This window comes from Polypterus senegalus, chromosome 4 (genome assembly GCF_016835505.1).
Source record: "Polypterus senegalus isolate Bchr_013 chromosome 4, ASM1683550v1, whole genome shotgun sequence".
In the NCBI taxonomy this organism is placed as follows: Eukaryota; Metazoa; Chordata; class Cladistia; order Polypteriformes; family Polypteridae; genus Polypterus; species Polypterus senegalus.
The window spans coordinates 68,517,532-68,532,422 of record NC_053157.1 but is presented as its reverse complement, the minus strand read 5'-3'; the positions used below and the strand labels follow the sequence as shown (position 1 = coordinate 68,532,422).

At 36.7% G+C, this 14,891-nt stretch overlaps 1 protein-coding gene across 3 annotated transcripts in view; it reads right to left on the bottom strand.

Moving 5' to 3' along the window:
* Nucleotides 1-14,891, bottom strand: part of ptpn13 (protein tyrosine phosphatase non-receptor type 13) — a 344,308-nt gene that overhangs the window by 109,286 nt on the left and 220,131 nt on the right. For all 3 annotated transcript variants that reach the window (XM_039750815.1, XM_039750816.1, XM_039750817.1), the window contains exons 16-20: nt 13,236-13,418; nt 8,638-8,800; nt 7,375-7,801; nt 3,780-3,877; nt 2,319-2,375 (exon numbers count right to left, since the gene is read on the bottom strand). In XM_039750815.1, the coding sequence (XP_039606749.1) occupies nt 2,319-2,375; nt 3,780-3,877; nt 7,375-7,801; nt 8,638-8,800; nt 13,236-13,418 (928 nt within the window). The remainder of the gene's footprint in view (nt 1-2,318; nt 2,376-3,779; nt 3,878-7,374; nt 7,802-8,637; nt 8,801-13,235; nt 13,419-14,891) is intronic.

Here is a 14,891-nt window from a genome sequence, read left to right as displayed (position 1 = left end):
TCTATATAAAACTAAAGAAACTGACGAATTTATAAACTGTTATATGTTATACTACCACTTTGGACAGACTCCCTAAGCTCATGGGGAAAACTACGGCTGAAGAAATAAAGAACTTTACATGCCTTTAAATCTTTTTGTCTTTCTTCTCAGAAAGAATCAGAAATCAAGGGTTGTTTTGGACATTGCAAAAGAAGAAATTAGTCATTCTAAAATATGTGACATAAAGAGTTTAAATTGGGGCTGATTTATTTTAATAACAGTAGTAACAGGATTTTCACATACAGTGGTGTGAAAAACTATTTGCCCCTTCCTGATTTCTTATTCTTTTGCATGTTTGTCACACAAAATGTTTCTGATCATCAAACACATTTAACCATTAGTCAAATATAACACAAGTAAACACAAAATGCAGTTTTTAAATGATGTTTTTTATTATTTAGGGAGAAAAAAAATCCAAACCTACATGGCCCTGTATGGAAAAAGTAATTGCCCCCTTGTTAAAAAATAACCTAACTGTGGTGTATCACACCTGAGTTCAATTTCGTAGCCACCCCAGGCCTGATTACTGCCACACCTGTTTCAATCAAGAAATCACTTAAATAGGAGCTGCCTGACACAGAGAAGTAGACCAAAAGCACCTCAAAAGCTAGACATCATGCCAAGATCTAAAGAAATTCAGGAACAAATGAGAACAGAAGTAATTGAGATCTATCAGTCTGGTAAAGGTTATAAAGCCATTTCTAAAGCTTTGGGAGTCCAGCGAACCACAGTGAGTGCCATTATCCACAAATGGCAAAAACATGGAACAGTGGTGAACCTTCCCAGGAGTGGCCGACTAACCAAAATTACCCCAAGAGCGCAGAGACGACTCATCCGAGAGGTCACAAAAGACCACAGGACAACGTCTAAAGAACTGCAGGCCTCACTTGCCTCAATTAAGGTCAGTGTTCACGACTCCACCATAAGAAAGAGACTGGGCAAAACGGCCTGCATGGCAGATTTCCAAGACGCAAAGCACTGTTAAGCAAAAAGAACATTAGGGCTCGTCTCAATTTTGCTAAGAAACATCTCAATGATTGCCAAGACTTTTGGGAAAATACCTTGTGTACTGATGAGACAAAAGTTGAACTTTTTGGAAGGCAAATGTCCCGTTACATCTGGCGTAAAAGGAACACAGAATTTCAGAAAAAGAACATCATACCAACAGTAAAATATGGTGGTGGTAGTGTGATGGTCTGGGGATGTTTTGCTGCTTCAGGACCTGGAAGGCTTGCTGTGATAAATGGAACCATGAATTCTACTGTCTACCAAAAAATCCTGAAGGAGAATGTCCGGCCATCTGTTCGTCAACTCAAGCTGAAGCGATCTTGGGTGCTGCAACAGGACAATGACCCAAAACACACCAGCAAATCCACCTCTGAATGGCTGAAGAAAAATAAAATGAAGACTTTGGAGTGGCCTGAATCCAATTGAGATGCTGTGGCATGACCTTAAAAAGGCGGGGTTCATGCTAGAAAACCCTCAAATAAAGCTGAATTACAACAATTCTGCAAAGATGAGTGGGCCAAAATTCCTCCAGAGTGCTGTAAAAGACTCATTGCAAGTTATCGCAAATGCTTGATTGCAGTTCTTGCTGCAAAGGGTGGCCCAACCAGTTATTAGGTTCAGGGGGCAATTACTTTTTCACACAGGGCCATGTAGGTTTGGATTTTTTTTTCTCCCTAAATAATAAAAACCATCATTTAAAAACTGCATTTTTGTTTACTTGTGTTATATTTGACTAATGGTTGAATGTGTTTGATGATCAGAAACATTTTGTGTGACAAACATGCAAAAGAATAAGAAATCAGGAAGGGGGCAAATAGTTTTTCACACCACTGTATGACCTCAACATCAAATCCAACAAGTTACCCATTCCCCATAGGTATAGTACTTTGGTTATTACTTATACTGCTGATATTCTGCTTATACCTTCCTCTGTGTGTGGCTTATATACTATATTATAACATCATGTTAAAAAATGAAAGTTAACCGAATTATGAATTATCTTGCCATATACTGTTTTAAGAATGTTGCCAAAAGTTATATAATGTTATATAATGTTAAAATGAGAAGGAGACATGTTGATTCTGTTAGTTCATAAATGAACATATATTAAAGAATCACAAAAGAATTACCTGAAGCAGATGGTCTGCGAGAATGGTAGAAAAAGAAAGAGTAAAAGAGTGACAGGAGACCATACAGAAAAAGTTTAAGACAGTAGCCAGAATTGGAAGGAAGGCAGTCCACTAAAAATGCACTTCAGACTTTATACTTACCATCTACTTGTAACTGGTCAGGAGTAGAGGGCTTGCCACCACTATGCATGCTTACTCCTAAGGGGAAAAAAGCAGGAAGTGGTCAGATGACAACTATTGCTTCATTGGGATGGATTCTGAAATTTCTCTGAAAAGAACAATACATAGTCCTGGAGCACTGGGAGAATAAAGACACTGAGATTTTATCTAAAGCTTGCTCAGCATGCTGAGTAGCACCATAGAAATCTGTGTTTTAGAGAAAATAATTCCAGAGGAGAACATGTAAGAAGTGTTATTTTACCAAAGTAGATAAAAATAAAACTGGATTGTAAAATGAAGCTTGCATACATTACTTTGACTTCATACTCTAAAATGACTCAATTGACACTAATTTGAATGTAATATTGTGAAGAACATAGGATGCAGGCAGCTGAATCTTATTTAACTTTACTAAGTACAGTGAACATAATAAACCAGAAGAATCTGCACAATTCTTTCTCAGATAACCTGAACAAATATAAAAAAGTTGAAAGAAGCCTGTCTCACTTATTTACTGTGTCTTTTGATTAACTGGTTATCAGTGGCAGTTTGTGATGTGAGGTGCTGAGGCACCACCCCACACTAAATATTTTAAAAACACTACTTACATTAATTAGGTAATATTAAAAAAAAAACAAAGGAGAATAGGTGAAGGTAGAGCAGTGTTTGCCAGGCTTTTGTCTGTGGTGGCACACTTTGTAACCTAAAAAATCCCAAGACACACCATGATTCTGCCAACCGCAAAAGCATTAAATCTATATACATGCTAAAATATATAAAGGGGCGGGACACAGGTTTTAATGTAAAGTATGTCCATTTATTATTTATTATTCTTTCAGTTTAATCAAACTTTAGAATCTTTAGTGCATTTAAAGTCGTTTCAATTGTTTTTTCACTTGTTGTCTCTGCTGATTATCTATGATTAGTTTATTCTACATGATGGTAAATAAGGCAATATTAAACACATTGCTTTACAATTTTAAGAACAATTGTTAATATGTAAGCTAAAAAAACAACACTTTACCATCTGGTGTCAAACTAGTATAAAATCACAGGGTGTCTGGTAAGGATCTATCAAAATCTCATTCAAGCACAGGTCATTCTTTCAGAGCTCTTACTACTTATTGTAGCACTGTATGTTAACATGGGAGCAGCTAAATAATTCAAGGTCTAGGTTTTCTTTAGATTAGTTTACTTCAATAAGATGCAAAGCAAATAGTATATATTTTCCTTTCTTATGTTTCCAATCCTTTAGCAAAGTATGAAAGTACAGATACAGCAAAATCATTAAAAACTATTTAAATTCCAGTTTTAAATTCATATGTTGGAAATAACTATTTCTTGAAAGGAATGAAATGTACTGCAGTCTTTTTAAATAAATAGCTCCAAAAGGTAACACGGAATCCAAGTTAGAGTGAAAAATAATGTGTTTTTATTTCTGACCTATAACATATGCCTGTCCAGTATCTTCGAATGATGATGAATCAGACTCAGGATTTCTTCTTTCAGGACTGCGATTTAATCCGGTCAAGGAATTTGAACTGTTAAAAATAAAGGAACAGAAGAAAAGAAATTATGATAGAGAGATGTGACTAATTAATTAATGCAAACTATGGCTTTTCAAACAACCATTTAAACATTTTTTTTAATAAAAATAAATTAACAGTTGTACATCGAGTGTTTATGAACTCAGTCAATGTTTTTACATTTAAATATCTAATCAGAATTTATCTTTGATATTAAGGAGGTCACTAAGGATATATGTATTTCAATTATAGAAAATTTATTTTGCCCATACTTCATCTTTTTTTTCCATCAAATAATATTTCATATCTTATTGTATTACAACAACTACCTGAAGATGAGGTAATCAAATCTGAACAGAAATGAATTAGGTGCTCCTCTCTAGAACAAATTAAGTGTATTTACAATACAAAATATGATCCAGATCAAATGTTACTAGGAGCATTTGAAATTGATAGGATTGTTGTGTTCCTATGATCTGTCCAGTTTAAAATGGTCATTCTTATGAGATAGTATGGATCTGAAGCATTTGATTAGTCTCAGATGACATTCAAACTTCAGTATGCCTTGCACAATTTTTATACATTTTTTTACACTTATTTAATTATTCAGTCCCCTCTAGTTATACCACAATAAATTATTCCTGAGTTATACAGCTTGCATACTGTACTTGCATGCTTCGTCTTTTACCTTGCATTTCCTATGATCCTATAACAAGTGGGCATCTGAAGTCAAAAGCTTAAGGGAAACATGAGAGGAAAAAATGACCTTGAATATGAGGAGTGGGCAATACATGGATTTGGGAATCCGCCAAACAGCAGGCTGCCAGATATAGCAACATGTTCAATTTTTATTAGTTAATCCACATTTGAAGTCACAAAAAAATCAGTTATCTTTTTCAGAAATTCAAAATGCGTACAGATTGAGTTGGATAAAATAATAACTATTAGGTTTGCCGATTCTTCTTAACCTGATCAATGTTTTGTTTTGTAGCTAATGTAAAAAAGAAAAAAAAAATTAAATACATGTACGACAGTAGACATGCAGTACAAAAGTGCAATCATTTTATTAAAAAAAGAAATTCCTTGTACAAAGCTCTTGTCATAATAACAGCACAAGTAAGTTCTAAAAGTACAGTTGCCAAAAAAAGTAAAAAGGTCATAGCAACAAGTTCTGTTACCAATTTTAAGGTTTAGCATAACATTTTCAAGGTTGTTTTAAGCATCAAGGGGAAGGAGGATTAAACCACTCCTAAGTATCAACAAAAGATTCCTAAAGTGTATTGTTTGATTTTATCTATTAGATAACAGCAAAGGCTGAATGCCACATATTTGAAACCTCCTTTTATTTATTTATATGCAGTCTGGCATAAAATATAAGGTTTTACCAAAATCCAAAGAAATACCCTACAAAACAGTTTTTGCATATTATTGAACATTCAGATTCTGCACTGTCAGATAAAGATTTTGAGCCTCCAAGAGAAGCAAGTGACATTGAGAGCATGGTTGAATTATCCCCAAGTGAGAGTGAGTGAGTGTTCACCATTACACCGATGTGCTTTCTTTTGAGGGGTGTACAGAATGAGATCATTTTTACAAGTCTTACCAACAATATTTACTTCATATCAATTTAAAATCATTCAAAACCTTTGACTTCTTTGCTCTTTGTTCCTATACTCTATTTACTTCCTTCACCTTTGTCATATGTCAAAATGGGATTGCCATAACTCTTTGTCAATGTAGAGACTAGTGCTGATCAGCAAATTTCACCAAAGCATTATTCCCATAGAATTTGCTGCATTCACGTTCTCCCTTGTTTGTTGAATTATTATGATTAATTAGCCATTTTTATTTTTAAATATCAGTGTCCCATAATGCTTTGTGATGCCATTACAATGTCCTCCAGAGCTGCAATAGCAAACATTGATGGGACTGCCCCCAGGTATATAATGCTGATCATTTGCATTACAGACTTTGTGAGACAAGTTAACTGTGCTTGTAGCCACCTCTGCAAGTTCCAAGTCAACATAAGAGAAAGAGGCACATGCCCTATGCATGCATAATAACTAGCCACATGGCATGGCAAGAGCGTAAACAAATCTTGAAGGAGCCTGACACCCTCCCCCAACAGAGGAGACTCTATGCAATAATAATACCAAAAGATTAATTGCTATTTGCAAGACATTTCTATTTTTTCGACAGAATAAAAAATTCAAAGCATCAGCACAGACAGCTTAGACAGCCTTCAGCGCAACAAAAATAGAATGAGCCAGCGGCCTCAATCATAACATGCCACTTTGAATTTCCGGCATTTAAAAGGGTTTAATTTTTTTCTGACTTGACTACAGTTTTGGGATTTCTGCCTTGTTTTGACGAATCTCTGACTGTCTGAGGTATGTAATCAATAAAATAAGTTTGCAATAATTTTCATCATCGATAATTATGACATGACTTGCTGTTGTAGCCCCTTACAACAACAAAGCAAATAAAAAACAGGTATTAGCAGTAAAGTGAGGTCTGCAGCTGATTGGCATCTTTTAAATAAATAATCGCCAGACTCGTGACTTCTGGTGGGGATGTGGTAGCTGGGTGAGAGTGGTTCCTGTGCGTAATGCAGGAGTGGATGGCCCTACACTTAGTGCACTGTTGCAGGATCTCTCGTGACCCTAATTGATTGTGGGAGCTGCTGATTGCCGCAGCTGTGCCACATCCCCGCTTTAAAAGGGAAGTGCAAATGCAGTAAGGAAAAAAAAAAGTGAAAGCAAAGAAAGGATCAAAAAAAAAAAAAACAATCAGTAGAAAAATGTTGGAGGTTAAAAGAAGGAGTGAGAGAAAAGGCAGGAGTAAGGGTTGGATCTGGTGCAAATGAATGCAAGAAAGATGGAGAAGACAGGCTGAGAAAAGTGTTCTGCGGGTGGTGCCAAGGACCACAGGGACGCAAACCTGGCAGCGGGAGTTGGAGGCTTGATGGGGTGCCCTGCCCGGAGCAAGAGAGGGCTACAAAGGGCCAGAGCCTAAAAGCAGCACTGAAGGTGGGATGATCTCTTGAACAGCTGCCTCCTTGGCTGTGAGGAACCACTTTGGTTTAGCCAAGGAGACGGCTGTTTTAGAAGAATGCACCAGGGCTCATGGCTTTTAAAGACAGCTCCCTGCCTGTGTTTTAACCTCATTTTAAAGAAATATTTGACTGATTTTTACCTTCCACATTTCACCTGTTTTTATGGATTATTTATTTATAGGACATTTGAGGCACTGCACAACTTCCTGAATCCATTGTTAGAATTTATTTTAACAAAAGCACTGAGAACCTTTTCACCATTCCCTTGCTTTGTGTGTGTTTTGTCCTCATCTGCCAAGCTAATTCAGATACGTTATCAATAGTATTGGGTTCAAGAGATCCTGCAATAGAAGAGGGAGTGTGGAGCCAGCCAACACTGTCAAAGTATTATTGCGACTGTGCTTGAGAGCCTATAATCTATACTATTTCCACCAACAGAAGTTAAGCTACTACTTACCAATTGAGCTTTCCTGCCACCAGGATAGATTCTGTATCTGAACACGTTCTGTAATGTGATGGCAGTGTTTTCACTCTTTCATTGCTGGGAGTGGGCACTTTGTTCAGGGTGCACTGTGACTGGCTGATGTGGGATTGAAGATTTCTCTCTGGTGACTCTGGCACCTGGCTTAGGTTATGGTAAGATTTGCTCATTACAGTTGGGTTTTGTCCCCAGCTTCGGCTAGAGGCCACTTCAGAGTTTGTCCGATCTGCCCCTGGCTTGTTTAGTGCAAGTTCAGAATAAGACATTCTGTTGAAGAGCTCTGGTCGCACAGTATGTTCTGTAATTCCCCTGGCACTGTTGCCCGTCAAGCTTATTGTGCTTACTGTGCGTCCAATTTCGGCAACATCAAATGAATCACCAGGAATGATAAGAGAGGCGTTTTCTGAAGGAAAAAAGTAGAAACAAGCTGATAGAGAGAAAACATAATTGTAAAGCTATCAGCACCCATAAATTTTGACACAACCAGTATATTTTTGATTTTGGGTCATTGGGCACAACTTCTGCTAAAAGTTTTACATGTCATAGGGCACAGTTCATTACATCTGTTAAATCCAACACAATTGGTTACTAAATGATCTGAAAGCATTTTTAATAATACTCCAGAGCAAAAAGGAGCATGACAAAGCACAGACACACTACAAAAGCAAAAATTACTTTGTGAGCATACTGCACATAAACACACTCCGGTCTTCCTTTGCTGAGTTACAGAACTGCTGGTTTAATTTCTTATCTCAGGCATCGTATACTCTGTCCACCATATCATCATTTTCTGTTTATTTTCCTTTCTGACAGAGAGATTTAAAATCTACAATCTCTAATATCAGGTTCAACATGCTCTGCAAGTGGTCAGCACTCTTAATCCCTCTCATAGTTTACTTTTTGCCATCATCCACGACCATTTGTTGGGAACGCTCATATAATACCAAAGCCACCATACCACAAACTCACCTGTCTCCACAGGCCCTGACGTAAGTTCAGTTGGCCTGTCAGTGCTGCCTGTATGTCCCATTACATAGCTCACAACTTACACTTTAATACCATCGTTATCCTTACATCTCATCTCCCCCAATGCAGCTTCTCATATAGCTCTCCTACAGTTTCATTAGCACTGTACAAAATGTAACTATTTATCAGGGATCTATTACTAATATTGCTCTGTTGTGCATAGTAACTCCTATATCTTCCTACTGGAGGTTGAATCAAGCAGCAGTAACTTACCGATATCCTCAGTTTCTTTGTTGCTCTGTCTAGTCTTCATCTGGAGGTGGAACTTATGTTGAGTTGAACAGAGGTGAAGAAGATACTGGCATGTTTTACTACTGTCAGTCTGGAACAGATGTTTAATTCCATCTGAAGTATTCTGTAAACTTATTTTCTTTTTCTAAGATAATAGATACAAAAGTAAATTAACTGTGCAAGATATAATTTACTCAAGTTTCACAATTTCATTCTAAGAAGTACTTTTACACTAGAATTACCAGAGACTATGAAAAAAACCCATAGATTTGTCCCACCTTAAAGAGCGTCTTTTGTCATTTAAATGTGTTGATAAGCAGCAAACAGCAAGCAGCCTGCTATCACATTCCCCACTCCGCACAGTTTTCTCAGCTCAAGTCTGTTTACCTGCATGTTAGTTGCTTGGAGTTGTATAAAGTGAGAAGTCAAGCAAAATGGCACCTTTTATAAATACTATATCCTTATTTGGAACACTTGCACTTCATGTGCGTTCCGTGTCTACAATGATCTATGCACAGTAAACATTGTTAAAACAGAAACGTTTTTCATGTTTTATTAATAATTGACAAAATGTAGACATGAAGTGTATAATGTGTGAAGCCTGAATTCCAAATATCAAAGAAACACTTTCACAAAAGATACAAGCATAACACAACAAATGCGCTTTTTTCCAAGACTATAACCGAAGAAAAAGAAATCAGGTTAGTGTTGCGTGTTGTCCTGACTTCTCGGGTAGTATACTGGTTAGAGTTGCTGACTCTGATTCAGAAGGTTGTGGGTTCGAGTCTTAACGTCTCCCAAAATAAACGTTTTGAGTAGTGAGCTGTTCTCATTGTTAATATTATACAATAAAAGCATACATTTGATTTGCATCTGTAACAGCCGCTGTAAATGTATAGTACTTGTCAAAGTTAGCGTCTTTTTTTTTAGTTTTACTAGTTCTACCAATCACCTGTCCTTGAAAGAAACAGGATGGCTTACAGAGCTCGCCAATACTACATCGTCCAGATCTAAACACTAGCGTGGTGTATGTGCCCAAAAAAAGTCTAACTGCATTCTCATACCATTGCTCGCGTACTAAAGCAGGTATTTTTCGTGGCATTACATATGTAATTTGTGAGCATTCCCTTGTAGATCAAACAGAGGAAGCTCTGCAGCCTACTTGTGACTTTACGCTGTAGGAAGATAAGTAAATAAATCAAGATAAGTAACATTCGATCTGGCTTTTATATAAGTAATATATAAATGTTTCTTATGTAAAGACCATCACAAAACATAATCATAAACAGGAGTTTGCACGATACGTGGGTGAGCTCTGTAAGCGGTGCTGTTTCTTTGAAGGACAGGTGATTGGCAGGATGATGCCAGACTTTGTCCTCTATCCAAACGGTGCCATCTTTCTCTTTTACACCTGGTGCAGCTGCGTTGTTCTTATACATATTGTGAGTGGACGTTTCTTGCGGGGAGGGCGTCTGTTCTCTTTCTCCGATCTGTTTTTGCCACTTTTATAGCGCATCTTTATTTGAAAACAGCAATGTCAGATCGGGGTGAGCTTGAACGGGACAGAGAGAATAAAACTGAATACAAAAAAAACTAAATTTTATAAAGACCATACATTTACACCATCTGTTACAGACTCAAATCAAATGTATGCTTTTATTGAACAGTATAATAGTAAGAATAAGAACAGCTCACTACTCAAAACGTTTATTTTGGGAGACGTTAAGACTTGAACCCAGGATCTTCTGAATAGGAATCGGCAACTCTAACCGCTGTACTACCAAAGAAGTTAGGATAACAAGCAACACTAACCTGATTTCTTTTTCTTCAGATATAGTTTTGGGGAAAAAAAGCGTATTTGTTCTGTTATACTTGTATCTTTTGTGAAAGTGCTTATTTGATATTTGGACTTCAGTCTTCACACATTATACACTTCATGTATACATTTTATTGTTAGTAGTAAAACATGGAAAAAGTCTTTTAGGTATGTGTTCAACATTTCCTGTCATCCTACACTTACTCAGATCTTTGTTGACATGGAACATACGTGAAATGCATATGTTATGAATAACGATATATTTTTTAGCCTAGGTACCTGACTCATTGATAAACAAGGCTTCAGTTGGGAGACGTATTTGTAGTTTCTCCGGCGGTGGGGAGGGGTGGTATAGCACACAGCTTGCTGCTTGGGATTATCAACATACTAGCAAAATACCCGCTTACTTGTAAGTACTGCCTTAAAATTTTTATTAAGAAGAAAATTAAACCTTTTTAAACTGATGGAAAATATGCCAATAATTATTTAAGGATCTCTTTGTATACCACATTGTGAGTTCGGCCCTCTGGTTGTAATATGACCAAGCTGTGCGCTGAACTTACTCTTGAGCAAGCAACGTACAGTTGGCCATGTGAACAGTAATCTTGTTTCAAATCTCACAGCTTGGATTGCTGCTGTCATAATCGGTTTGAGTTTCATGGTTTGCTTCAATTACGACAGTATTTGCAGGACTTGTGTTGAAGTGACATTCGGAAACTGTCAAACGTTGTAAGCATACAACCGGTTTCATCGATAACTTAACATCCAGCTTTTGAGAGTTTAAACATCCATAAACATCAAAGTGTCCACTACTGAAATCGTTACCTGTGAATCTAAGATGTTTAAGAGGCATTGGCGGTTGTCGAAAGGTGTAAAATATTTGGCCATTTCGGTACACTTGAAAGCGACAACGGAACAATTCCGCAGAAGCCATCAACTCACATGCAGAACCATAGGTGAAGGGCTTAAGCATTTCACATTTATAGTGCTCCTGTGTAGTATAATTATCTCTTGTACCGTCATCAGTCCACACCTTGAACCTGTCCCAGTCATTCAATACATAAGACACAATGTTCCTCCGGATATCAAGAGTGAGCCTGATATGGCCGTGCAATATGTAACAAAGAGAATGGAAAAGGTAGGTGCCATCTCCGGGCATGGAAACCACTTGGTAAGTCACAGTTCTTTGATCGATGGTGATCACCTCGATAGACATGTTAATGGGGGTACGGTTGGAATGATAAAGGAAATGGGTACCTGAACAATGTAAAGTAAGTCTAAAATACCTACACAATAACTATAATCGTAATAAACGAACAATAAAACAGCGGAGAAGCCGTGGATTAAATAAAAAGGCTGTAGTTATCAGCAAGGAGACGTGAATCCCGTGGCGAAGCAAGGAAGGGAATGTAGAGACCAGAGCGATGGACGGCCTTATATAGGCAGGCAGCCAACAACGTGGAAGGCGTTGGGATGGGAGACCCAACGCCGCCTCACACGGTGACCGAGCTGCAGGCTATGGACGTAAGAGGATTCAGTTAGTGTTGGGAACCCGCGTACCAAATTTCTTGAAGATGGGCCCATAAGTAACAAAGACCGTTGAAAAGTTTAATATGGTGGCCGACAGTGGCGTCATACCACCGAAATAAGTACGTACATTGATTCCGGTTAGCGCAGGGAAGCCGCCTACCAAATTTCGTGAAGATGGGGCCATAAATTAAAAAGTTCAACGTGGTGCACGTTGTCGACCGTTATGACCGTTACGTGTAGAATTTCGAAATGAAACCTGCTTAACTTTTGTAAGTAAGCTGTAAGGGATAAGCCTGCCAAATTTCAGCCTTCTACCTACACGGGATGTTGGAGAATAAGTGAGTGAGTGAGTGAGTGAGTGAGTGAGTCAGTGAGGGCTTTGCCTTTTATTAGTATAGATTTACAAGATAAAAGAACTGAATGGAGACGTTTGAGTGGATTTAAGTTGGGCCGGATTTACGAGTTTTATCGTAAGCTTTGATAATTTTAGTGTTAGATGAAATGTGAAAAACAGTTGCAGCAATGTCTACCATTTTTAATTTAAGAAGCATGCTCATTTTTTTTAATCCATAATTTATATTTCAAACGGAAAGGAAAAAGAAAATAAAGTATTCAATTGTTCACTTCTTAGAGGTGCTTTTCTCAATGCAGCAACATAGGAAGAAAAGCCTATTCCTTTAATCACAAGGCAGGAACCAGTCCTGGTCAGTCCATCTAATGACACTCTCACACATCCTGGAGCAATTTTAAGTCACAAATCAATATAACCTATAAATGCTTAAAATGTGGGAAGAAACCAGAGTACCAAGAAAAAACCCACGTAGATAGTGAATGTGTAGGTATTTTCCAAACCCAAATAACTAGGTTGTGATTCAAATTCAGCTCAGGGGGTCCAAAAGCTTACTACTGAACCAACACACCACCCCAGTAATATATCACTATATTTCCAAAAAAAACAACACAAAGTACATAGGAAAAAAAATAGAACTGTTAAGTTTCCTGAATGTTTGTTTGGAGGACCTTGCTTGTATTGTTAAAAGAATTAATTTTTTTCAGTGTGATCAGCAGACAAATGTCTACTGTCATTATTAGTAAGAATATATATATATATATATATATATATATATATATATACAGTATATATATATATTATATATTAATTATTCACTGAGTAAAATACACAATTATCACATATTCGGCATAATTTCCATAATACATTACACAACACACTTACATTGAATGAGATTTTCTTAGTTTCCCTCCATGGAAACCTCAGGACCAGAGTCCGAGCTCCATTATGAACTTCAAAGATGAGAACACCTTTGGAACAAATTCCAAGCATTATGCCTGTCTGAGACTTTCGTTCTGGCAGCACTCTATGAAAGTGTACTCCATATTCTGACAATTTCTGACACACCTAATACACAGGAAAAAAAGCAGAGTGAAAACATGGATAACTTGAATAGTAAATTATAAATAAAAAATATGCTGTTAAATAAATAACCCTGTCATTTAGCTGTGACCATGTATTGGAATGATAAATGTCTAGATCAATAAAAATCCATGCAAAGAATAAGGCAATAATATAGGTGAAATTTAAAAAAACAGCTCTTAAATTATAAGCCAGATGGGGAAAACTAAAATGAGTAACAGACAAAAGATAATTAAAGAATCACAGATTTTTAAAATAAAAAGCTGGAAGGAGAGAAGTGTTAGGGCATTTTCATAGTTCTGTCTTTCCCTGGATTAAGTCTAAAGTCACATAACACAGGTAGTATGAAATAACTTGTTTTACTGGTGTTTGCTTTATGAACCCTACTCATATTATCATGGAAGCACCCAGTGCATTTTTTAAAAAGTGAGATGCTGCATGTATGGAGTCACACAAAAACACAACACCATGCATATCAGTGCGTTTTCTGCAGGAAACATTAAAAATACAGAAAGCCATTCTTAATTTCTTGTTCCCTGCAGATGAGGCTGAGCACACACATACACTTCAAACACAGTGAAGGAATGTACCCAATATTGTTTCTGTCTACAATGCATCTTTAGGTTTGCCATCATAATTGGTAAAGTAGGCACTGTATTATCAGAATAAGCACTACATGTCAAATGGTTCAACACACTCTGTCTGTGTATGAGAAGAAATAACTCCAGTTATAATTGTTTCTTGCACCAGAGATCTTTATTTAAACACAAAACAAGAGAAAGATGTGTGAAATTAATAAATGAAAATGCATGCACTAATGCTCATGGAAGACACGTGTTAACGCACATATTCACATATGAAAAGGTGTTAATCAGGTGATAGACACACCCCCATATACTATTAAGAGTGTCAATATACAGCTTTGTAACCATACAAAGAAAGCAAGCTTACAGTTAGATTTTAAAGCAGTGGAGACTTACCCAAATATAAACTAGGAATATTCAATTAATAATAAAGCACTTCAGCAGAAGTTTGCAGTTATAAATAATCATTTATTTTTGGCACTATATGTAGTGTAGACAACTGGACTTAATACAATAAGTTCACTATGTTTTATGGCTGAGCATTAACACATAAATTAAAAGTGTTAAAATTAGTTTTAGTAATCTAAATTTTAAGCACATGTGTCAGTCTTTAAGAAGCAAACTGGATTGAAAGGAATAGAGACAATTACAGAGCAGAGGGCACATTGTAATGCTAAATTTCACACAATGCTGAACAAGTCTGTTCCAAAATTTTGGAACATTATTCAATTTAAAAGAAATTCTCTTTGGATGAAAACAGAGTTAAAATAAAAATGACACAAAAATATATCATTTAAATATGACAACTCAGACAATTTTAGTGCACCATAAAGCTTATGAGCAGATGAAAGCAACAATGAAAAGAACAAATACA